Source organism: Colias croceus, chromosome 7, assembly GCF_905220415.1.
Source record: "Colias croceus chromosome 7, ilColCroc2.1".
Lineage (NCBI taxonomy): Eukaryota > Metazoa > Arthropoda > Insecta > Lepidoptera > Pieridae > Colias > Colias croceus.
The window spans coordinates 8057670-8083880 of record NC_059543.1 but is presented as its reverse complement, the minus strand read 5'-3'; the positions used below and the strand labels follow the sequence as shown (position 1 = coordinate 8083880).

The 26211-nt window shown below is 31.5% G+C and overlaps 5 protein-coding genes across 5 annotated transcripts in view; 3 read left to right on the top strand and 2 right to left on the bottom strand.

The window, feature by feature from the left end:
• The first annotated feature begins 3983 nt into the window (after positions 1–3983).
• Positions 3984–4440, top strand: LOC123693288 (protein PET100 homolog, mitochondrial). Its single transcript, XM_045638304.1, has one exon. The coding sequence runs from the start codon at positions 4153–4155 to the stop codon at positions 4366–4368; it is 216 nt and encodes a 71-aa protein (XP_045494260.1). The 5' UTR covers positions 3984–4152; the 3' UTR covers positions 4369–4440.
• Positions 4441–4473: 33 nt separating this feature from the next.
• Positions 4474–6844, bottom strand: LOC123693287 (major facilitator superfamily domain-containing protein 9-like). Its single transcript, XM_045638302.1, has 5 exons — positions 6599–6844; positions 6389–6520; positions 6175–6304; positions 5333–5551; positions 4474–5226 (listed from the first exon to the last, which is right to left on the bottom strand). The coding sequence occupies exons 1-5, from the start codon at positions 6638–6640 to the stop codon at positions 4523–4525; spliced, it is 1227 nt and encodes a 408-aa protein (XP_045494258.1). The 5' UTR covers positions 6641–6844; the 3' UTR covers positions 4474–4522.
• A 456-nt stretch (positions 6845–7300) lies between these two features.
• LOC123693206 (protein spindle-F) lies at positions 7301–9457 on the top strand. Its single transcript, XM_045638205.1, has 2 exons — positions 7301–8249; positions 8636–9457. The coding sequence occupies exons 1-2, from the start codon at positions 7505–7507 to the stop codon at positions 8992–8994; spliced, it is 1104 nt and encodes a 367-aa protein (XP_045494161.1). The 5' UTR covers positions 7301–7504; the 3' UTR covers positions 8995–9457.
• Positions 9458–9884: 427 nt separating this feature from the next.
• LOC123693208 (39S ribosomal protein L32, mitochondrial) lies at positions 9885–10926 on the bottom strand. Its single transcript, XM_045638206.1, has 4 exons — positions 10786–10926; positions 10440–10676; positions 10203–10330; positions 9885–10101 (listed from the first exon to the last, which is right to left on the bottom strand). Exons 1-4 carry the CDS (start codon positions 10871–10873, stop codon positions 9964–9966), a joined length of 591 nt encoding a protein of 196 aa, XP_045494162.1. The 5' UTR covers positions 10874–10926; the 3' UTR covers positions 9885–9963.
• Positions 10927–11313: 387 nt separating this feature from the next.
• LOC123693084 (all trans-polyprenyl-diphosphate synthase PDSS1) overlaps positions 11314–26211 on the top strand; it is a 36458-nt gene continuing 21560 nt past the window's right edge. Inside the window, exons 1-4 of the mRNA XM_045638038.1 lie at positions 11314–11522; positions 21151–21333; positions 24691–24830; positions 25949–26090. Of these exons, the coding sequence (XP_045493994.1) occupies positions 11373–11522; positions 21151–21333; positions 24691–24830; positions 25949–26090 (615 nt within the window). The 5' untranslated portion in view covers positions 11314–11372. The remainder of the gene's footprint in view (positions 11523–21150; positions 21334–24690; positions 24831–25948; positions 26091–26211) is intronic.

Genomic DNA, 26211 nt, shown 5'->3' with positions numbered 1-26211 from the left:
GCACAGGGCAATGTAACGGGTTTTAAATCACTATGCGTTAAGGAGAGGTAAAAAGCATTAGAGTTTATTATGGTAGGTTACTTACGATCTTCGCTCTTGGCTAAAATTACCTACACCATAACAGCTAACTTCCTTGTTGATTCTCACAAGGATTAAAATCGATTATTTTTATTATTAGAAGCAACTTTCACATTTAAATTATTAACATAAAAACTTCCCACTGGCTGTGACACGTAGCTATTTAAGTACCTACTTAGGTACAAATTTTGTACGTTACAGTAGCTCTGTTTCAGAAACGTATAGGTATTATATTATTATGTAAGTATGGTATTAGATTATCTATTATTATGGTGTAGGTACATATAGATGGTTATTTCGTATTATTATCAGCGTATAAAATATTTTTGAGGACAAATAGGAGATGTACCTACATACGAGTATATCTATTACATACCTATAATAAATCTGTAGAAGGGTCAATTCTGTACATTGAAAATATTGAAAAAATAAATAGCAGGGGGTGTTTCTGGATCGATACCAAACCCAAATATGTGATTAAAAAAATTTTTGTCTGTCTGTCTGTCTGTACCTATGTTCAGGCATCACGTGAAAACTAACGGTTCGATTTCGATGAAACTTGGTATAATTATACTTTATTATCCTGGGCATAAAATAGGATACTTTTTATCCCGGAAAAATACGTAGAAAAAAATAAATCTTAATTTTTCCGCGCGGACGGAGTCGCGGGCGGAAGCTAGTAAATAAATATTATTATTATTATATCACGAGGATTTTGCATAACGTTGAATATTAAAGCATCATAATTTGTAAAAAAAACAGTCGATTCACTTTAGATTATTTATCAGATTCAGAAAGCAGCCTTGATTGATAGCTTGTTTAGATACGTAGCGAGAATTATTGTAACAAATTATTTCAACATAAATGTCTACACCTTAGCTCAACTACAGTTGTTATTATTCCCAATATTATAAAGTTTTATCTTTCATCTTAGCCGTCTGTTTCATGCAACATGAATAATTCAGTTTTCCAAAGTATTATGCAATATGTATTACAAATTGAAATCGGTCTAATTTGTATTAACACCGACCCCTGTGGCGTCAAATACCACAGGAATATACATAACAAAAGCTTCAATGTCGTTTTGAACTGAGTAAGTAGGTAGATTATGTATTGGGCTTTATTTAATAATATTAACATCATAACAAGATCAGAATTTGGTCTTGTACAGTGTACTACAACAACAATGAGAACTGAAAATAAGCTCTCTGGTACTTGATACCTACACCAACTGTTAAAATAGGTATATCCCAGGTGTAAGATGCGTATATCACATTGACCACCAAAATATGATCTCACGTCTCAATCAATACGGACATGAGCTAGCCTCATCTACTTAATTTTAATGTGAAAAGCATAAAAGCGCTTACGGGTTTCAATGGCGTTGATAACAAATCGGAATCGTGCCGGTCCTACATTAGCACTCGGCACGTTCCGCCCGCACGGCATCTGATAGGTAATGCAAACGTAATGCATTCCCTAGCATTCCGTGTTATTACGGTTGCAATCCTATCCAAGAGTAGACAGGTACCTAATATCATCCGCAATGATCACAGACCCGCTCCTGCCGATGTGGGATTTTTAATTCAAGTAGGTATCGGCAAACGAATATTTCAGCTTCCAATATTTTAGTTTAGCAATTTTACTACACTATCACGTAACTAAGCCAGGTATCATAAAAGATCTTACGTCATGGTATGATCTTTTATAATGACTGATTACTTTTAGTTTTAGTTACCTAGTAGTTTTAGTTGTAATACCTGATCTGGATATTTATTCCTTTCTGCGAATATAATGAACGTAAAATAAAATTGTAAACCAAAGAGCAGGCCGTATGCATATGTAGGTACTTGCAGTACGAGATTAAAATTATATTTTATATTTATTAATTTAACTCCAGGGCTTAAAATTCAAAGTCAACTCAGTATAGTAATCAATATACACAGTAATCTGACAATTTATAAGCGTATCTAAATATCATATTAAATTACTAGGTTTATTAACCTTGCATAACCAGTGATCAATTATTTCCGCTTAAAAAGGACATCTTTATGTGTTAACTTGTTATAACGGTGCTGAATATTGTCTTATTTATGGAAAAAATAGATAGATACAATTATAACTACGCAGTAGGTACCTATTTATTGAAGAGTATACTTTTAGTATTTTGTGAAAAAAATTCAAGCATCGGATCCTTCCAAGATCATTCTAAAATGTAATTTCGTCTTTCAAGACACATACAGCTGTGGACACTACTATTGCAAACACACGAGAAAATAATTTCGTTGAGATAAATGCTTATTGCTTAGTGACTAAACTTGCGCAATTATAAAATAGAGAAAAGTTACAAAAAAAAATGTATAGATGTATTAGGCTACGTAGGCTTCCAAATATCGAATAACAATAAAACTATGGTAATGGCGATTATCATATTTTTATTCTCCGGGGACAGCGATATTATGCTCTTTTATACCAGTAGCATTATTTGGATACTAGGTTAGGTACAAGCAGAGACCTACGACAAGCATGCGCCTCAGCAGGTTATAATCTCAGTTTTAAATTATTATTCTCTTCTTTTACTTTTTAACGGAAAATATTGTAAGGATTATATTGTGAAAATTTCAACGCGTCTATGTACGTGTTGCCTTTATCAATATCAACATAGAAGTTTTCGTTTCGAGCTTGTTGTATGGCAGCCGCCTTTATTTATTTTATTCCTATTTTTTGTTGTTAGCGGCAACCGAAAAATATATTTTTGAAGAAGAGTAGGTAACTAACTAGTTAAAAAAATGTTGCGTCCTTTTATTATGATCCTTCGACTTCCGTGACAATAAGGAATACCGAAATTACCGAATTATCGGTCCAGTCGTTAACGCGTGACCGTGACCAAGGGAAATAGGGATCAGAGATTCATTTTTATATAGTGAGATGTACCTACCTAGTAATCATATTATATTTGTATATTTGTTATAGAAATACATGTCTACATTTGACTCCGATTAGTTTTAATTGTTCGTTTCGTTTTAAATTACTTTAATTATTAAGAACGTAGTTATCCAATTGATTTTTTTAAACAAGGGAATAAAATAAAAATAAAACCTATTTTACGAAAGTAGGTTCCTAGTTCCTACCTGTGTTCCTATTAAGTAATAGTCAAACCACGCAATATAGTTAGAAATTGTTTTGAAACCACAAATAATACAGAATTGAGTGAGAAACAATACGTTCGTGGCTATTAACCACACGAACCATTTTATGTACATAATTTATAAAAAAATAAAATCTTTATTTGCCAAAAAACATGAACTTTACAGAAATATTATGTACGCTGACTCCTAAACTAGAGGAACTCTGTGTCTTAGGAGCCAGCGTTCCTCCTTATAAATACAACTAAGTACAATTATTATTATTTATAAAAGCTATAATATATTTTTCAAAAAGTAAACGAGCAGACGACCCAGCATGCGGCTGATGAAGTGCATTCACGGTTATTTGCCAAGCTAAATTATAGTCAATTCAACTTCGATAGGAACCGTAGATAGGAACTTTTGGAAATTATGTGGCATAATCATAATAAAATAAATAAATAAATAAATCATGTGGATTCCACTGTGGGATTCCAGTCCCGTAGTTGCCAAAACCATAGTCCATATTTATAAAAAACGGTCAAATCATAGTCTGCTACTAAATTTATTATTACACAATTAATAAATAATGTGTAAATAATCGATGAACAGGGATGAACAGACAATTTCAAGCTTAATTTCAAGCCCAAGGTTAATTAATTTATTCTTAGAATTTATTAGATAAATTCAAGGACAAATTATTGTTTTTGACATATTTAGCAGTCTGTGGAATATATGGCTCTATAGTCTATTCTATCAGGATTCAGCTGTCAAGTGTCAAAAGCAAAGTACTCTGTGGTCAAAAGTGTCAAATGTCATTATTTATTTTTGCACGATCTAGCTGATAATATTGAAATCTTTATTTCGTGAATAAATTAATAACTTTTAAATAATAAGGAAAGAACCTTGAGCATATTTATTATATAATACTTCCAAACACAAACACGAAATGGGTAACTGGAAACTGGAAGTAGCAAGAATGGCTATGTATACATCTTTCCCGGTAGCTTTATTCTTCTTTTTTAATCAGCCTACGTATTTTGAAGAGTGGGTTACGAATACTAAACGGCAAATCTTCCCACCAGAGAATGTAAAAGACAGAGAAGCCTTCCAACAACTCATCAAGGACATGAGAAAAAAGCAAATGCAATCCCTCGAGGACTGATTTACGGGTTACCTTTAGTGCTAGATTTGTTAATTTAACATATATTTAATTAAATATACGTGTGAAGTTTTATCCATGTTTTTCATTTTAAAATTAAACAAAGTGTTGGAATGTTTGTAACATTTAATTTGTACTTTGTGACTTGTAAGTAGTGTTATTCCACTTTTTCGTGTCTTGTTTTATAACGATAACTTAAAACAAGTGCTAATACATTGGATGCTAATGATGCATATATAACATATTTGACACCCATATAGTGTCCGATCAAACCAGAAACCATTGGTGAGAGCACACCTGATAAAGATGCAATACTATTGGATGCACCTATCAAAGTACCTTTATGTTCCTGATCCTTCTTCCTCAATATCATTTCCAACGTAACTAACCTACCCACAGCATTTCCAATAGACATTGGAACTAACCATATAGTGTAAATAAATATGTTATATGACAAACATAGTCCTAAAATTGAAATTGAAAGAAGTAAAAATACATGGTAATTTCTTGCACTAAAGTCCTTGTCAGTGGGATAAAAACTATTTATATACCCCATGGAAAAGCTAGAAACTGCACCAATAATACCTTGCAGGGATATTACATAACCCACATGTTTTGGTGTAAGGTCATACTGTGATTTTAAATATAATGCATAATTTGAATAATAGACACCCATTGAAAAGCCCAAAAGTGCCTTAAACATAAACACATCCCAATATTGTGACCATTGAACTTTAGCTAACTCTTCAACGGATTGTTTACTATTAGAATAGATTAGTTGTAAAAAATTATGTTCTGGGTTTTTCTTTACAGCATTCTTATTTATCTTGATGCTGGTCTTGGGCAGCATATTAACACAACCTGTAAGTATTATAAATATCAAATAATTATTTCATCATTTATATGATTTTAAAGTACCTAATGTATTTAATACAATCATTGGGTTTGTTTGTAACATGGAATTTACCTGCATTCACTATAAACACAGTTGCAACAATTAAAGATATATAGAAAAATCCATTTTCTGGAAAATCTTCAGCTATATGTCCTCCAATAACAGGGCCCAGAGTCATCCCCATTCCAGAAATAGCGGCCATCTTTCCAAATATAACAGATTGTTTTTTTTCATCCTTTTCATATTCGGGAACCAGGGCCTTTGTTAATAATTGTGTTTGCTTGAATAGCCCTGAAAGTTATTTTTAGACATTAAAAAGTACAAATCCTCATAAAATTGTATAATGTTTAATATAACAAAATAAATATCAAACTTTTTTATTTGACTTGTAGTTTTATTATCTATAAAAACAAATGCTGATAAAAAGTATTGATAGTGCAATAGTTTACCTTTGATAACCTATACTAATGTAACATTATAAATAATGTTAATATTGGACACATTTTCGCGCACTTAGAGACACACAGACAAATTTTTCTAAGGGCTGATTTTTCAATCCTTGGTTAAAACTTATCCGTCTAATAAAGTATTACAAGATAATATTAAAATGTCACCTGTAAATTCATGTAAAGTTCTGTCAAATGCAAGTAATTAGAATACATTTTTGAAATGGTAGTTTAATATGTTATTCAACAAATAAGTTTTAACCAAGGATTGAAAAATCAGCCCTAAGTTGAATTTTAGCACCAGTACAAAAAATCATTTATAACATTTAATCAAAATATAATGTAGTTTTACAAGGTCATTCAATTATATAGTATCTAATTTGCAAATAGATTAGGAATAATATGTCATAACATTAAGAAATACATGCATCAAACAGTAAAGAATATCAATCATTTTAAAATATTTACCTAATATTGCTCTTAAGATGATTATGACTATAACAGAAGTTGTTAATCCCAAAGCCACATAGGCTGTGGAACATATAAATAAAGTGTAAATTAATATATTTCGACATCCCTTCAAGTCACTTAAACTGCCCTGAAAAAATAAATTCATGAATGGCCATACTCAACCTTATATCCATATATATTTATATCCTGCGATACAACAGTGTTCACTTACTATAAGTGGTCCCGATCCCAATTGAAATCCTGAATACATCGAACCAAGTAGGCCAATATATAATTGATTCCCTCCCATTTGCCGAACATGATTAGGTATTAATGGAACTATAAGGCCAACCGCTAACAAATCCTATAATGAAAAAAGGTAATTTGCAAATTTAATCACGTATATTTTATTCATGATTAGCAAAGTATAAATTATACATACCAGAAATGCAACCAATTTTATAATGGAAATGGTATAAGTCATTTTATTTGTTTTATCCAATTAAACCATTGAGTAACAAGTATAATATTTTCTTTCCAGTTTATATTTATAATGGTGGTCGCTAACTGAAGACTTAATTGAAAGTTGTTACTTCGAAAACTAGTTTAAAAACTTTACGATTAGTCTTCAGAAAACAGACTTCAAACTTCAAGGCCTTCCTGTCTGACATTGAAAGTTGAAACACCTCTGTCCATTTGACCACTGACAGATCACAGATGACAGAACTGTCACAAAACAGCTGTTTAAGTTTATTGCCAAGAGTAAAATATATTTATTCCGTCTTTTTTTTAATATTACGAAAAGTCGATATTTGGGCATTTCATTGGAGATTTCCCGCAAGCAGCAAACCACCTGGGCTAAGATGATGGTATGAACTTCCGTTGCAGATTCTTCTCGCTAGCCATTTCTGAAAAAAAATATTATTAATGGGTGGGTACATAATCATTTATTTCTTAAATTTTATATCTTATTAACCGTATTCCACCAGAGTGATGTTTCAGTATTTAAATTTTTAATTAAATCTATTAGCATTCATAATTTCATTAAAAATATGATAGAAAACGATGAAGTTCAGTACCTACCACGGTCATTATATAAAATCTAAAAAAGTAATCCTTTGACATCTTTATTCTATAATCTTTAATTGACATTTGTAAATGTCATAATTTCATAAAACTGCAGATATTTTTTACAAAAGCAACAGTAAATATGTAGGTAGGTACCTATTATTAATACATAATTAGTTTTCATTGCTGTGAAGTGAAAAATTTATAGTAAAAATATGCAGTAAAATTACTTCACACTGAGGAATTCGCACTATTGTTTAATTTCCATGCTTAAATAAAAATGGATTCATCTTCAATTGTAAGTTCTAACAACGATACAACGTATCAGACTACAATGAAAGGAGAGTACAACAACTTTAGTGTCCACGAGCTAGCTCTTCATGCGATGCGTGATAGATGTTTGTTACTGCAACGAAGAATTAATGCGTTAGAAAATGATAATAATAAACTGAAGCTAGATATATCAAAGACAGATAATTCAACATACAATCCATTGCAAGACGACGAAAAAATTACACTACAGAAGAAGATAGCGGAACTTAACAAACAGAAGTCACAACTTTTGCATCATGTGTTCTTGGTTCAATGTGAGAATAAGAATTTATGGAGAAAAATTGCTTCATTAAAGGGCCCTGAAAAAGTGCCTGTTAAAGAACATACTAAACAACCTTTAATCCGTACAAATACTTACATTCACAGTACACCAAAAGCGAATACTCAATATCAGGAAAAGTTTTCAGAGTCAAGCTTGGAAGAAATATCATTGAAACTGATAAATAGCTATATACAAGAGAAATCACAATTAGTTGAACAGTATGAACAAATGGCGCAGTTACAAGAGTTGGAAGCTGATAGTGCTCTAAATGTGGATTCTATAGGTTTTACTTATTTGGAAGACCCTGATACCGATTCATTAAAAGAAATACAATCCCAAATTGAAAAATTCCAATCAATAAAGAAAGAAGTTGCACAGCAGGAAAAAGATTTAAAAACAGTTATATCTAGAATTGAAACTCTATTTAGTGGTATGTAGTAAAATTTATTTTATTAAATAATTGTTAATATAGCTTTTTACATTGAAAAATATTTATATATTTTGTTAAAGAACAATAAATAAAAAAATTATGCAGTGAAATTATTATTGAAGCAAGTATCTGCTGTATTGTAAGCACCATTATAGTTTATAATAGATAGGATGAAATCTAGTTATAAATTGTAATCTGAACCACATTTAGTATTTACATATTAATTGTTCATTTGTTGTTGTTTCATGATTGTGTTGCAAACCAACTCGACAATATTTCTCAAAAAACTATGCTATACTAAATTTTACATCATGAATTTAAATAATTGTTACCTGTTCCTAACTAATGTGAAGTAAGACACTAATAAGTAATTATATACATTTCAGATGGCTATAAATGTTCTGCATGCTCAAACAATAAAGGAAAGTCTATAAAAATGGAAGACAAGGAAACTGAAATAAGTAACAGTCTTGTGAACTTTGCAACTCAAACGGATTCCATATTATTTGATAATTTCATTGAATTGAATACAAGTTCAGATAACAAAAGTATCCAAGATGATGAAGAGAATGACAAAAGTACAGAGCCCTATGACAAAATTTGTCCCATGTGTGGTGAATCATTTAAAAAGGAAATTAACTTCTCAGACTTTCAAACACATGTAGAAAGTCACTTTATTGGTGAAACTGAAATGGATTCTTTAGATAATTTTGAAAACCCAAGTTCTTTTGATAATATTTCATAGCTAAGTATATATAAAATAACAATCTTAACATTTAAATTATTATGGCTAAATAATTGATGCACTTTCTTTTTGAGGATCTAATTGGAAACTATAATTTTAAAGTGTTATAAATTTAATTTATAAAGGGGACCATTAATTAAATTTTGATTTACTCTTTAATTTATATTATTAACACATGATTAAAACATTGAAGGCATCGTGCAATTATAAAGACTTATATTATTATAAATTTCATAATTTTGCAGGGAATATTGGTCACAATTGCATTCTAAATTTATTCTTAGCTTACACAGTTATACGCTAGTTCTATGCACCTTTTTTCAACATTTAACAACCCAATTTTTATGTTTTATTTATATTCAATTGTATAAGTTAACAATGGTTTGTTGTTATACACAGGGAAAATGGAAAAGATAAAATATGAGGCAATATTGGCTTCAATATATGTATGTATATTGTGTTATGATTTTTGTTTTATTAAACTACTAGCATTCCACCTGAGGCTTCACCACCATTTTCTTCTACTTAAAATAGGTATGAAAGCCTTCTTGAATAAAACTTGAATAATATGCTATGTGTTAGGATTAGAGTGTAACTTTATGTAGGTCAGGATAAATTACCAGCAAATTTTATATAGACAAAATTATTAAAAGACATAGGTTTATAGATTTAGGTAGACAGTAATGCTTGCCTTTTTTCCATATTATGTTCTCAACAAAGTGAATAATGTAGCTAAGGTATTAAAGCTTATGAAGTTACATTCATATTTGAATTGAATTGATCTTTAATTTATTAATATTTTCTTAATAATTTATACAATTATTTTAAGGTTAATTTATAAGTTGAAGCAATTTGTATTAAATGAAGGCATTAAATAAAATAATTTTAACTATTTTCATCTGTGTTTTAATCATTTTATAATAAGCCTAATTCTATCATCAAATTATTATATGTATTTACGAACTACATCTATGCTAAATCTGTTGGTTTCACATCTGTAGACTCTGAAGGTTGTTGCGTAGTTTTTTGCAACAAATTTTTACTGAAAAAACTGGGTCTTTCTTTCTTCATTTCAATAATTCTTCTTCCTTCCCAAAATTGCTTAGGCTGTAAGCAAAGGTAAATAAATGATATTTAAACTGAAAATATTATTTTATATGAAATTTATTAATAAATGGGCTTGATACTAAAATGAAAACAGCAATTACCTGTTCTGGTAAGTTTTCACCCTCATACAAAACAATGACATCATTTTCAATGGGCTTATTTCCCAACTTTTCAACTATAACATCTTGGATTTCTTTAGTTTCCGCTTCAATTTTCTTATAACAGTTACCTGCACACAACAAACTCAATCTAAACTTCTTTTTTAAATATATTGCCCATAATTTTGAGCTCTAGAGGTACTAAAAACCTCTAGTTGGTTAATATGATTTGATGCTTACCACATAGCCGTCCTCGCTCATGATTATGACCACATTCATGACACACAATTATGTTTGTTTTAGGAACAAGCATTTTCCAAATATATTCAGGTGATCCGAATTTTCTTTTCCATCTCTTTTCCACCGTCCTTCGAAATTTCGGTACTGCCAGTAGAAATCCATCTCCAACAATATCCTTCAAAGAAAACTGCTTTCTTTGCTGTACCGGATTTTCGTGTACATAAGCAAGCGCTAACTCTGCAAAAAGTGTTAAGTAAAGTGTTAAACATTCTTTTTCATTGTAATGATTATAAGAAATAGGTTTTCATTTCATGTAGATAAGTACCTACTTATCGTTATAACTTACCGTTTGGTGGATGGCCAAATATATTCTTAACATTTTGTTCCACTATACGTATCATTTGAATTATATTTTGTGTCACACGCGGGATCATAGTGAAATAACTTAAATACTTTAATTACAGAACTACAGAACTTAACCTCAACAATAGTATGTCTTTGACAATAGCTTCGAATGACCTCAGAGGCTCAGACAGTTCGAAATCAAACATTGACTTGCCTTTGTCAAAATAATGTCATATGGCAACAACAGATAATTAATATAGATTGAGGATATAATATTACTGGATATTATTATCAACGGAGAAATATTTTCTTTTTCTTTTGCTAATTTTCACCAAATTTTCCTGCGACATTTCTTAACGCATAAATTATTACATTATCCACTACACAATAAGCAAAAAAACACAAAACACAATGAATATACGTCAAAAAGACTCGAATCTAACACTGGTCAAACTAAATAATAACAAAGAAAAAAAACAAATTGACAAGTGACAATCAGCTGTCGAAGAGGGGAGGAAAAGGCCGAATGCTTGTGTGATAGCATGTTAAGTAGTTCATGTCCTCAAGCGTTTCGTTGCAGTTGTAGCTATGGCGTGTTTAAGTTCGAGTAGGCTCTGTGCTCGTGTACAAGATAAGTTTATGTGTCAATTTGGACATAAAGTTCGAAGGCAGACTGTATTTGTGAAACTCAAACCTCCCGGACCAACTCCATTGCGGATATTTGGAAAGACTTGTCAGGTTAGATAACATTTAATCAAAAATATACAAAATTTAATAAAAAATAAATAATAGGTACATCTATGATTTCTATAATCGATAAAGCTCAATATTGGCTTTATGTAAAAATCTTACATTATCTAATGTTCCCATTTTGACAATTATCCTTTTTACATAACAGCATGACATTAACCTATAAGTCAGCTGATCTATTTCATAATATTATTATTGAATGAAGTAATAAATTTTAAGTAAATACTGTGTTTATGTTTCTCAAAATAACATTGTTGGGTGTAACTGGTATGGGAAAAGCTGAAGTGAAATCTGCAAACAGTGGATTTCATTTCAGTACATACAGCTTCGAGTAAGCCCGCCGATTTTGATTTCTCCTTGCTTTTACTTTTGCAAACAAATTCACGTCGTTGACTTTAAAATATTTACTCTTAATAATTTAATATTGTAATGTAACACTATTGATGTAACCTTCCTTAAATGACTCATTTTCGCTGTTATTGGCGGTGGCCTTAATTCTATGGTTTAGTTGGCAATAAGTGTAATTAAAATTATAAGAATTATTGTTTGTGATAATAATTTTTACGATGTATTATGATTTATCATGTACGGTTGATTTTGCCAAGCGCAGAGAGATATAAAGGGGAGAGTCGCGAAGTAAGAAATGCAGCAAGCGGCGACGTAGCGTTGTGCTTTCTCGCGAAACGTACGAGCATGCAATGTAAAATCTCTGCAGTCATACTGACTTTCTAAACAACAATTATTTTTCACATTAATATTTCATTTAGCCTCTTCAATAGCAATTGAATTCTTTGTTTATCGACTTGAGAATAATTGATTTGGAATAGGTAATCGTAAAAACAACAATAACAGAGCGCGAAATTTTATATTTTCTATTCAATGTTTCGAACTACGGATTTAGTTCCCAATTCGTACTTTTGTGTACCTAATATTAATTTTATTTAATTAATTCACTTCGCTCAATTTCATTTGGTTTAGTTATTAGGAAAACGAGAACCGCGACACAACAAAATATTACATTTTATCCAAGGAAAGTAGCGGTGTAAAAATTAATTGTTTACCATTATTATTTTAAAAATTTCATCAAGGTTACAACTTACAACAATACAGATAAAAGTCAATTGATCTTATTACTAACGCACTAACTATAAATATATAAATATAGCATCCTTTCTCTAGAGGAAATTATGTATATTAAATGTAAATATTTCATGTTGTTAGTGAAAGTTGTGAAATTATTCGTCGAATTTTTAATAACTCCAAAACTGGGTAACGGACTCGACTTGTTAACATCGCCATCGCGTCCGCGTCTCTCGCTGTATGAAGTTAATAGCCTTTCTTATTTTATTCTAGTTCGTTTCGCGAACATTGACCTGGATTACTTTAATCGTCAACAAATTCTAGCCAGCAATGATAAAAGTTATTGTATAGCAGCAGTGAGTTAAAAAAAGTACTGGTGTTTACTTTTTCCGAGCGAGTTCAATCTATTGATGACTCGAAGTTCTTTATGACATTGGACTTTAACCCAAATTCATAATTGCTTATGATATCGCATCAATTTCTAAATAACTAAACATTTTCAAAACCGGTTGTGTACTAAAACATGTTAAGATTTTTTACTAGATAGTTTGTATTGTACAGAATAGAGAGCCTAGTTTCAATACCAGTGTGTACGTTTCAAGCTCCCCACAATAATCAGTTTCGGTGCTGTAATAAGTACGTGTTATAACTGTCATGAACGCAGGCATTATTGTCCATTATTTGGGAAAATGAATCGGTCGAATGGATCGCGTGGCACGTAACGTCCTGCGTAAATGAAGCTCACTAGAAATGCGGAACACACAACTATTTGTTCAGTCGACATTATTGTATAAGAGTTTGCAACAACGCATACGACGTAGCATATGTTATTTTCGACTTACAACATTTTCTTCGATTCCAACTTACGTGATTACAATACTTAGTTATACATAGATGAAAATGCTTCGTTGTACAGACGTAAAATTCTTCCTATGATTTCTTATTCTGATTAAAATTAACCTATTTTAATGTTAATTTTGTATTTAATATTCAATTTTTGCAATTGGGAATAAATCACCCATAACGTTCAAAGCTTACGTAAATTGACGTGATTATCACATAAATAGGCGTGGGTACCAGATTGTGACACACAGAACCCGTCCTCTTGTTGGTATCTATTTTATAATTTATTTGGACTCTCGCTTTCGCATTGTTTACATAGTAGAGTTTTAAAATTCCATAACACAGGTTATAAACTTTGCAACAATAGGTAAAAACGTACCTAATATGCGTCTTCGTATGTTTGAACTGTGATATTCTAGTTAATGCATACTTAGTAGATAGGTATATCTGAGACGATCTCCGATTAAGAAGTGTCCTTGTACGAATGTTTAGACTAGTATAATTGGGCAATCACTTCTCATCGTCTCTAGACAGCAAACAATGAACGCATCATGGTTTGACTGTACATCTTAATCACAATATTTTAATCATGTAGATAATAACTGTGTATTGAAACGTCTACGACTCTTTGAAATTTGTTTCTTTGATTTTGAAATTATTGAAGATATAGTCATATTTAGAAATGGTCACACCTTCAAATATTTGATGCTACTACTAATAATTAAAGTGGACAATGCAATGTGATGATAATAAATTATTCGGCTATAGTTAGAAACGTCGAGTTAATCGAACAAGCATTCGCCAATTAATGCTCATTTTAGTAATTAATTATGATAAATATAAAAAATATAACGCTCAAATATAACATTTGTTAATATAAAACGGAACACGAATATAATAATATATAGTAATGTATAGCTTATTACAGATTTTGAGAGCGTAACGAGTGCATATTTAGCAATGCACAAATAGTAGATACTGCAACACTCGTCACGATGGAATTGCGTTTTTAAATTAGAACGAAGGTAATGCGAGACTGGATCCTACTTGATTACAGTTTCTCATTTAAATTTATTTGAATTATATGTTTAGAATTCTCTACATCAGGTTATAATACTTGAAAGCAGTTTTCAATACTCAATGAGGGCTCAATGAAATGATTTCTTATAAAGTGTTTGTGTATGATAACAGATGTTTAGTAATAAATTCAAGCATGTATTCAGGTTAAATATAACGTGAAACATATTTTTATTCATTACGGGTTATACTTTACTATTAATCTACAAGCAATGTCTTCATCTTAAACCTTCTTGTAACCTCGGATATAATTGCACCTTCTAATCTCGCTATTGCAAAAGAAATGAATTGTGTTTCATGATTTTCTTGTGAAGTTCAAAATTTTAAAGACGATTACAAGAGTGATTGCCAGACCTTATTAACAAAACTAACACTAATTCCAAAACTATTTTTATGATCAATGTATTTTACACTGGCAAATAGAGTCTCCTTATGAATAAGAATAATATGCAGAGTGTAGCAATACAATATCTTAACAAAGTATTAATGAAGCACCAGTTTCTCTTACAACCCAATGCATATTTTACCATTAATCCAAGGATCTCAAAGCTACTCTCGAAAGGTTTTCAAATTGACCAATTATAATCGTAAATTGTAAAGTTCTCATGCGTCCTTGGATTTTAACCTCTCGTTCGATGGAGCGGTCTTTGACCGACTTGCTGGCTGTAGCTCTGTACCTTAATTATAACCTTCGTCTTTCGATTACCCACTTTCAAGAATTTGAAATACTTGTATATTGAAATGTTAGATGGTACTCTATTCAAGCGCAGCCTTTATTTACTTACTTGTATCTTAACAATTAAATAATAAATCAAATGACCTTTTTCATATAATCTGTCTTTATAAAAATAAAGGCCATCAAATATTTTTTAACGGTTGAGTTTTTTTATTATATTCCTTTTTAAGTAGACGTAATGAGAAAAATAAAAAACAATTAGTAAATAGGAAAAGTATAATATCGTTTATATGAACATAATATACAACTTGGCAAGTTAATTTTAAATAAATACAATACGCGAAACGTAATGTAAATTCCTCACATTACCATAAAAGTTTATATAAATACTGTTAATTTATACATTAAACTTTTTATTCCTAAAAGATACTTGAATCTGTTAAACATGCTGTTGCGGAAGATATTTTGATGTGTTTGACATTCTTATAAGAATTTTAATTAAATAATTTGCAGCTTTTATGTACATGAGATACCTACTATTTCTTTATTTAAATATTTCCACGGTTCTACATAATTGTTCATGTCAAAAAAGTGATAAACGCACTTTAAAATAATATTCATAAAGGCATTCAGTTGGTAAGGTCATTGGTATGGTATCCGGGATCGGCATTTAAAGGGACTTAACCCTTAATATGCATTTAAATTAAATTATCAATAAACAGATGCGGATGTGTTATCCGTCATTTGGTGTTGACCATTTTATTATTGCCCTGAGGAATCCCCATTACGAGATGCAAATGGAAATTATTGCATTACTTTCGTACTCAAGGACATTTGTTAACATATTTTATTTGTTTACACGTTGTAGATACTCGTTGATTATGCAGATTGTAGATTTGTTATTTTTTGGAATACAAAATAAAATAATAATGATTTAACTTATTTAAAATATTAAAGTCATCAAATTTACATAGAAAGTAGATGTGTTGTATTTAAAGTGTATTTATAAACCATTTTATTAATTTTGACGTAATAAGATTTCAATCTATACATGCGTACGCGCATAGGTAGCGCGTTTAAATCGTTTACTTGTAGAGATCGTAGCATGTTTATGCGTAGAGCCAGCACTTATGTAGAACTGTTAGTAGGTAAATATTATACAGTGTAGATATATTAGCAGTTTTCTCACTTTTTAGATTTCCATTTATGTAGAGTGTATTTGCACTTAGAATGGGTGTTTGGATTTAAACAATCTATACTCAATATTATTAAGAAGTAAAGTTTTAACTTTATATGTCTATAGCGGGATAATCTATAGGAGTACTGATCCGATCATGAAAATATATCACTTTCACTAGCCGAATATGTAGCGTAGTTAGTTATAACGTGACTATTTAGCAAATCGCATTTGAATTTTATGCACTCTTTATACATGCATCATATCAACATTTTTAACAAATAAATAGTTTTTAAGGTTATTTCTTGATTAAATACTATCAATAGTTTTGGGCTAGAAAGTTTTTTGTGAAATGACCGTAAATAATTTTAATGAATGACGCAAAAGTACAATAACATAAAACTTATTGTAATTAAACATTATAAATGTACAAGTTGTTGATGTTCGATGCAATTATTAAAGATATTTATCATTTATTTAAGAAACACAATTTTATAATTCGTATAGTTTTAAGTGTATTTATGTGCAAAAAAAAAAAATGATTGATTGTCGTGTTGTCTCTTTAATGGTACACACCTCATACATCTCTGGGGAAACCAGCATCTTGAATAATTCAAGAATGCATAACTTTAATGTCATCACGCTTCTCTTTAACAATTAATTTATTCCAATTTGTAGCCTACGGAAATTGAATGCAACATTAACAACGGTTTTTCATTCAATTATTCAACGTAAAGTAATAATTATTCATTCAGATATCGATCGACGGCTATAAAAAGAACTGTGGCGGGCGCCACACGAGAAAATGTCTCGTGATTATATTAATTAAGGTTTATACACTAATATCACAGCTAATATATAGGGTGGGCATTCTATACCCTTGTTATATTACAAACTTTTTCATTTCTATCAGATTAAATGCCAAGTCTCTTGACAAATTTTGTTTTAATAAAGATACCTTGACCGCTAGTATTGCAGCCACGCTATAGTCAGGGCTTGCGTGTTTTTCATAATCATGCAATTATTAAATTTAGACAGTCTGCTATTCCTGTATATGACGTATATTTGGAACATATTACGTAGCACTTTCCTTTCCTCCTCTGGCACGTATCAACTGTACGTTTCTATTTTAAGAACATTGGTATTGTAAGTGTTCGCAGTATTTACTTTCTATCATGTTTTAATTGTTATGTGCGATGCGGACACATGCAATTTTACGTGCTTCAATGTTGTTAATCATTACATCGATCACGGATTTGTTTTTTAATATATTATAATCGCATAACTATTTAATGCTGTATTGTAATCATTTAAATATATTTAATGTTAAGTAGTGAAATTAATTCAATGGAAAATTTATGTTCAAACCTTCTTACGTACCGTGAAATATGCTGTGCAAAAGCCTTCACAGTAATATGCATCCCCTAGGACATAATATAAGACCTGATACAATATATAACAAGAGTGGATATTTAACTTTGAGGAAAATAATAACATATTTATGTGATAAGGGTAACATCCCGGTGTGTTGTGTGTGTCGTGTGTGTGCCGCTCTTTCCTCTGAGAAGTCGTGACTGAAAAGGGACTTCCCATATTTTTATTTACCTTCTCAGCCAATTCTTATAGCTATACTCGTGTTTGGATATCTGTAATAGCAATAATATTGGATTTTTACTATATGATTTGAATAATATATTTCACAAAATTCATATTTGTTGAACTACTTAATATGTTGATTGGCAATGTTAGTGCTTTTTATAGTTGCTTATGTAATTCTTGCATTTTTTTAAGTTTTAGAAATGCGTCTTTTTTCGAACTAGCTTATTAATATAAGTGCTGATTTACACAGGGTCAGTAGACAAGTCAGTCGCGGCGCCGAATTTCGACGCCACGACTGACTTTAACTGTTTACATAGACTTCAAGCCTCTGTACTGACTTCAAATCTGTTTACACAGGGTTTTTTTTCGGGTCAGCACTGATTTGCGTCGAATTTGTAGTCAGTTACTGACCCTGTGTAAATCAGCACTTATATTAATAAGCTAGTTCGAAAAAAGACGCATTTCTAAAACTTAAAAAAATGCAAGAATTACATAAGCAACTATAAAAATCGTCAAGTAAGTAAACCGTTTCAAATGATTGAATTTTTTCTTGAAAGAAGGTGTGTTACGTTTTAAACAAGTAAAATTGTTATTGTGTAATAATTCATAACAATCAGGTATCTATCTGGGCGTATTGTTGTACGAACTAGTATTGATGTTAAAGTGTTGATAATAAATATAATTAACTGGAGTATTTATTACACGGATTTTGTTGTTGCGTTATATTGGACCAATAGGTTAATATCTACTTATTTGATTGAGAGGATAAATTTTAGTTCAAAAAATACAGAAGTATTAAATGATGCACATAAGCCGTGGAATATATAAAAGTACAAAAACTTCTGTTCAGTAAACAAAAACCCGTAAACAAGAACAAAATAGAGAAAAAATCCGTTCAAAAAACCATTACAGACTAGATTGAAAGCCCAGTATATATCGTATATATTTAAATGATAACTTGCTGTATTGTTCCTACAATTTTAAATTAAATTTTACCAATTTATTGTATAAAGATTATATTACGAGTGTACTCTTATCCAATATGATACGAAGGTGGGCATCAATATTGATAAACGTTGAATATATTCACGATGGTTATGACGTGTGTGAAATCGCATGGAACTTGTTATTATTCAAAGCACGAGGTGTCATAATGAGTTAAACAGATTGCCAAACGGATAGTTGTATTTTAATTTATATTTCGACACCTAATTTGTTTTAACTTTGAATGGATGAGTTCACGCTTTTCTTTTATATGCTCTATGACGTTCAAGCGAGTTGCCCGGTTGACTCTAATGTTTCGCAAATGGTCCGCGTATAAATTGAATGAGTATTGATTAATTAAAATGTCATTGAAGTGCTTTCATCGAACCGAAATGTTACTCACCACTCAGGACTCGTTATATCATTTACATTAATATTAATTACTTATTTTAAATCAAATTCATATAGATTAAACTTATATCTATACTAATTTTATAAAACTGCAGAAGAGTTTGTTTGTTTGTTTGAACGCGCTAATCTCAGGAACTAGTCCGATTTGAAAAATTATTTCGGTGTTAGATAGCCCATGTATCGAGGAAAGCTATATCTACACGCTAAGACGAACAGGAGCGGAGCAATGCGGGTGAAACCGCGGCGCTAGTTATACACAGCTAGTAGATATGAATTGAGATTTTTGTATCATTTTCAAATTCATCACCTGTCTATTTGGATGTATATTATAGTACCTAAACATGTAATGGTGGAACTAATGACCGTGTATTATAAAGCATTTTTGAAAAGAATTAGAGCTTGACCTGTTTGTCTAATAAAGGTTATCTATAGGAAGAATATGTGCGATTTTAATGAGCAATTTATATGAATGCGTGCAATAGAGTAATATTTAATTTAAATTTAAATATGGTCCTACCATTGGAATAAGAAAAGCAGGTAGCTCATAACTCCTACTCTATTAGAATAATTGCAAACCCCCAACGCTTCATTTGTAAACAGTCTTAATAGTTGACAACTTTACATGTGCATTATACGTGATAATTATCTTGTTTGTGTATGTATTAGTATTTGTTTTTGAATGGGTGTATACTGTATGTATGTACAGAGTATAATTATTGCGGTTGAATAGCCACATTCATAACACCTGCACGACCGAATTTTCAATCATAAATTAAAACCTACCTGGTTCTTAAGTTTTCTTTAATACGCCGACAGTAACTGTAGCGTGATTCGATACTTATTTTTATTTGTCTTTACCAATTGTAATATTATTTATGAAGCCATATTAATATTAAGTCATGAAAATTAATCACATATTGTAGAATTTTAATATGTTAAATGTTATACGAAAAAACAAACATGCTGACGAGTTTTTTGAATAATTACTTGTATTTAAATCAGTGGTGTGGTATACTCGTAACGTACGGTACACTTACGAATCGTGCATACGTGCGACGCCTGCTGGTTGTTTTGCAACGGCCGGTCGGAGCCATCAGGTGTGGTGGACTGCACTCGGCTGCAGTTGCATAAACCAATTGCAAAATACGCATCGCGGTCACTGCCGCTGCCGAGCTAAGGGCATAGCCGCACCCTGCCTACTATCCATTATCGAATGTATACCACAGACACACAATTTTCCGTTTGCTCGTAATTTCGTTTATTTACGTGTCTACCTACAGCCACGGCTGCAATGACATTTAGTGTTGAGAATTCAAAGTATTGCAAATTGAGTTTCACTCGCGAAATACACTTGATATTACATATTTGGCTCGTGTCCCGCATACGTTGGGTACACGATTTTGTTGTATGTTTATAATAAAATTGCAATATTATGATATTTATTTCTTGGTGTCACAAAATATGTAAATAAATGTTATGTTACAGACAATGTAGAGACATAGGTGACATATAGCGACGCAAAAATTAACGCCAATTTGACGGCAATGTAACGAAAAATAAACATTCTAGATTACTCTATTGTATGTTTCATAATTCTTGATAAAATATATGCGTGACATATTTTTATACAACACCTTCTACGTTGTTTCAAACCCAAAATATATATGTATTTGGCCTCGCTACCAATCGTGTAATATAATTTAAGCGTGAATGTTAATTAACTAGTAATATTGATTTTATTGGTGTTTTACTTTATTTGCTTGTTCTAGCGTGTGACCACATGCGGGCCAGCGTGCGGTAGCCTCGGCGGCACAGCGTCCGCGATGCGGCGCCTCGCGTCCAGCATGCAGAGCACAAGCACCGGGTCCCTGCCGGACTACGGCGCGCAAATCGTCGACCCCTACCGCCTGCTCGAAGACGACCTTAATGGAATATACGAAGACATACGATCGGTAAGACAATGGTCAACTTTAAGCTTAGATATAAAAAGATTGTCGGTGGTCGAAACTGTATTTCAATCGACATAACCCAAATGAATACTTAGCTAAGGCGCATTACTAAAATAAACTGGAGACAGACGATTCACAGCATCTAAATGTGCACAAATTATGACTTTATTATTGTGTCAGTAACTATTGCTACCAGAATAATAAAAAAAGTCAGAGTTAACAAACTTTCAACTTTAAGCTTAAAAGGATTGTCAGTGTAACTGTCAATGGATATATTATCCCGAAAGTACACTTAGCTATGGGGCATTTCACAAATAAGTTGTAGCAAGACGACCCACAGTATCTAAATGTGCACAAATTATCACTTTATCAAAAGTATTGCTAAGTGTACGAGTAAACAAAAAATACACATTATGTAAAACATAACTGGCTACCTCGATACATACAATGTAACTAGTACAGGTTAAAATTAACATAGGCCTGATAAGTAGTATAAGTTAGTTGGTAGTAATATTACGATAAACTATAAGATACAGGTACATTTTTACCAGAAAATTCTATGAAGGTTTAGTTCAAGGATTATGTATTACATTTTAATTTACTTTGTTACATTTTATGCTGTAATGCAAAGGTCGAACGGTGCTTACGGGTAGGTAATTGTCTAAATGTTATAATGTGTAGCACGCGAATGGGCGCGGGTTTTGTAATTTCAATCCTAGATGATTTATAACAGGACATGTGAATTTTTTGCGCTGACAATTTAACTATTAGCAACACGATTCCACTGGGCTTCACACGGGTATCAGTAATTATTTTTGCTACATTTTATTCATCTTATGTTTTTTGTTGTTATATTTAATTGAGGTTTTTATAACTGCTGCAACAATATTTGAAATGACTAGAGTACTACTATAGCATAGACAATAGACATAAAGTATTATACATCGCGGCAAATAGATGTATTAAAAGTCTGGTGATTTCTAATAGGTACATATACATATTAAAATGTATGAAAATGTTTATGAAAAGAAGCAAGGGACACAATAATAATTTATATTGCATATTTCATTTTATAATGAAAAATATATTTATTTCATACACACAATTTTCCAATTAAAGAAAATGGATTGATTTATGTCATTTACATGTATCAATTTACATTATTTTCATGATAACTAAATCAGCGCAGCGAATAATCTACAACTTACAAGCTAAGCAGAGAAGTGCTACGCAAACGCTACAATTCGTAGAATGCAAATGTAGATGAACGTAGCTTATTAGCTACAGTGATGAAATATAATGATATATGTGTAGATTCGAAAAGCAAGGTCATGTTTATATTGTTACAAACGTTTTCTGTCAAGATTGCTAATATTGTAGTAATAATTTAAAACATTGGATTTCATACAGCTCTTTTGTAATAGCAGAACAATTTTGCAAAATTGTTATTAATTTAAACAGACAGAATTTGAGTGTATGAAGGAAATTTCAAATTATATCTTGCTACTTTTGTATGATCATGGCTTGGGAAATGATAGCTAGTTCGCCTACTTTCTTACGTTGAAAACTCGTCTAAAACTAGGCTTATATACGAATACAGTAGTAATCTTGTCGCATATTTTCTAATGTGTATGTTGATTTTGTATCATTAGTATTTTTTTTATTTAACAAAACAGGAGCTCATGTTAATCTGTTTGAGAAGATCTGTACTTTGTGCAGTTTTGTAACATTTTAATTTAGTTGAGCTTCATAATAACATAGTTAATGTGAGATACAACGGAGTTTTTAAGATAAGATTGGTGTCTACCTAAATATCCGTTGAGTACTACAATTACGTATAATATATAGCGTTAGTTGCAAAAATCTGATTCGCCTTTTGCTCATGTTCAGTCCTTGACTTAGATGTCAACAGGATGCTCTTAAATCATGATTGAAAATTGTTTAAAGCTTAGAAGATGTAAGAAATAGTTTACCTTACTTATTTAATTGTTCTGCGACCTAAAGCGAATCCGCCGACACGAGTTCATACGCTTAAAATTTATTTTACCTGAAAATATGGTTCGTATTTAAACTTCGATGGAATTACAACGACCTCATTAATTTCTACAGGTGCAGTACCATAAAAAATTTAAAACTAATCAACTATCTATCGACCTTGAAACAATATTTAAGATTTTTGTATTCTGATGTCAAGCGTAAAGTGCAGTGAACGAACAATGACCTTCTTTCGAAGTAACCTACCGTGACGCTAAACTTTCTTTACTATCTGATCTATTGTACGTTTATGATCTCAAACCGATCCAACCACAAGAAAATTATATATCTATTCATTAACTATAACAATGTAATTCATAACCTTCTAAACTAATTTTCAAACATCTGTGACGTGACCACAATATCGTAGCTCGCTAATGAATACATTGCATAGCAAATAATGTTGTAATATTCTGGCATTGACTGCTCTGTCCTAACATGTTAACGTCGAGTTAATTTGTAGGCCCAAAAGGTAGTGTGATATTGAAAACACGCATCGTCACCACGATCCTTTTACAGCCAAGGTCTTGAAATTTATTTTCAGTATTTATGTAACTTTTCAAATGTAGGAAACTTGTTAAGGTCCACATATGATAATATTTGTGTATTTGCGATGTAAACTAATATGTCTGTAAATATTGCTCATTCTTTGTGAGTACAAGAAGATAATTAAGATTCTCAGATTGCGCATACAAATATTTATAACAGTAATAATATTTATTATTTCCAAGATATGATTGCGTAGTTTAACACTATATCCGTTTTAAAGTTGCATTAAGCTCGGTTCGAAATAATTATTAAATAGTACATTTGTAAGATGTATAATGCATGTATATGATATAAATCGTTTTCATACGAATTAAAGCATTACAATAGAATGGCGGAGGACAAACGCATTAGCGATTTCGTCCGAGATTCACATTGTCTAAACACAATTTAAATTGTGTCGAATCAAGATTACTACATCAGATTATTTCATAAGGACATTTACGACAGCTACTACGACAGCCCGAACGAAACACGAAACCTTCGCACGTCCTACGCACATTATTTGCGCGTAACTAAATCTGTATTTTATAGTAGGACGCGTGAGAGAGTGTTCCGTTCGGGCTGTCGTAGTAGCTTGTAGTTCTACAAGTTGATGATTACAGCATACCATCGTCAAATATTTTTATATCGATTGGTAACAAACAGTTAAGATATAAATAGTTGCAAGGTTATCATATTAAGTTTAAGTTATTCATAAGCTTCATGTTAATTTCTTCTAAGGTATATTAATTTCTAAAAATGTGATTCCAACTCGACTTTAGTTTATTTGGCCTACAGGAGCTGGAACGCAACACAAATCAGCCCGAGTTGAACACCATAGCTACATATTACTTCGACGGTCAGGGTAAAGCTCTAAGGCCAATGGTGGCTATCCTTATGGCGAAAGCTGTCAATTACCACGTATACGGTGAAAATAGGTAAGTTACTTATATGAATACAATACAACACAAATTGTAAAAAAAGAAAACTATTAAAAGCTTGGAAATGTGCCATTTATAGATTTTGAATTCTTACAAAGTTCGTACCGTTCGCGTTCGTTCACTTTAAGATTTGTTACGAAACCAATGTCATTTAGACATAATTCTTGTGTTGCTTCGCTGCCAAGATTATTAATTACTCCATTGTTAGCTACTTACAGGTGTTATATAATTGATTGGGTATTTGTTGTCTTTCGTAATCCAACACCTGAATATCTTCAACACATCTTCAAGTATCTCGTATGCATATCTATGCGTATCCTTGGTTGGTGATGATTAAAGTAGGCATAATAATTTGATCTTAATATATTATTCGCACGTAGACTATGATTCGCCGCGTATTGCCCTAACTATACACGTGGCGAATATTTAAGACGTTTTATGTAAGGTGCGCAAAGTCCGTTTGTGTGTAGAATTATTTATTAATGTTATATTATTAATACATACCACCGAGACTACCGTCTCTGGGTAAAATCCCTAGACTGTAAAACGATATCAATTGATGTTATATAAATTCCTGTTTGAACAGTGCTATTTTCAAGGTATTGTTTCCGACTATTTCAAGGTGTTCCATCCAAATTTGTTAGTCGTGTTTATGAAATTATTCTTTTATTATACATATTGTGTCATCTTATCGTAAATTCGTAATGTTACATAATTAGCAAGTCTTGAGCATTGTGTACAAATGAGAGTAGTAGTACTCTATCGACATTTGAGTGATAATGGATTGGGGAAACACAATTACGCAATATGATTCAAGAAAATTTCAAGGTATTTTTGTGAAATTTGTCACGATTACCCAAAGTAAAATCTCGATCGTTGCACTTAGGTCACTATCTTCACATTTATGCAACTTTATGGATATGTTTTATTTACTCAGAACACGTTTTTTTAAAGGGCACATTAAATTTCCATTCGTATTGAAATTGTTCCTCACACGAAATATAAAGCTATTTCAGAAAAAATTTTACCTATCATATTATATGTATTTCATAGCCATCAACTATTCCGAGCTCGTTAAAAAATGAGCCATCTTTAAGTGTTTCCTACATTTCCAGTGCCCTGCTGCCATCCCAGCGGCAGGTAGCAATGATCAGCGAGATGATCCACTCAGCGTCATTGATCCACGATGACGTCATCGACCAGAGCGACTTCCGCCGCGGTAAACCCTCCGTCAACGTGCTCTGGAATCACAAGAAGGTAAGCGGTGTTACAGCACATCTCAATACATCGATTACGCCACCAAAGTATGGGTAATACTGCATACTTGTGACATGACAACATTTGCCTAGGTTAGTTCGCTTCTTTGTACTTCGAACTA

Bases quoted from the DNA above. Each gene is read 5' to 3' on its own strand.
- LOC123693208 (XM_045638206.1), bottom strand. From the start codon at position 10,873: ATGATCCCGCGTGTGACACAAAATATAATTCAAATGATACGTATAGTG. The intron at 10,677-10,785 runs GTAAGTTATAAC...CACTTTTTGCAG, and splicing joins ATTTGGCCATCCACCAAACG to AGTTAGCGCTTGCTTATGTA. The intron at 10,102-10,202 runs GTAATTGCTGTT...CTTTGCTTACAG, and splicing joins GTGAAAACTTACCAGAACAG to CCTAAGCAATTTTGGGAAGG.
- LOC123693206 (XM_045638205.1), top strand. From the start codon at position 7,505: ATGGATTCATCTTCAATTGTAAGTTCTAACAACGATACAACGTATCAG. The intron at 8,250-8,635 runs GTATGTAGTAAA...TATACATTTCAG, and splicing joins AATTGAAACTCTATTTAGTG to ATGGCTATAAATGTTCTGCA.
- LOC123693288 (XM_045638304.1), top strand. From the start codon at position 4,153: ATGGGTAACTGGAAACTGGAAGTAGCAAGAATGGCTATGTATACATCT.
- LOC123693287 (XM_045638302.1), bottom strand. From the start codon at position 6,640: ATGACTTATACCATTTCCATTATAAAATTGGTTGCATTTCTG. The intron at 6,305-6,388 runs GTAAGTGAACAC...TTATTTTTTCAG, and splicing joins TGGGATCGGGACCACTTATA to GGCAGTTTAAGTGACTTGAA. The intron at 5,552-6,174 runs GTAAATATTTTA...AATAACTTTCAG, and splicing joins CATCTTAAGAGCAATATTAG to GGCTATTCAAGCAAACACAA.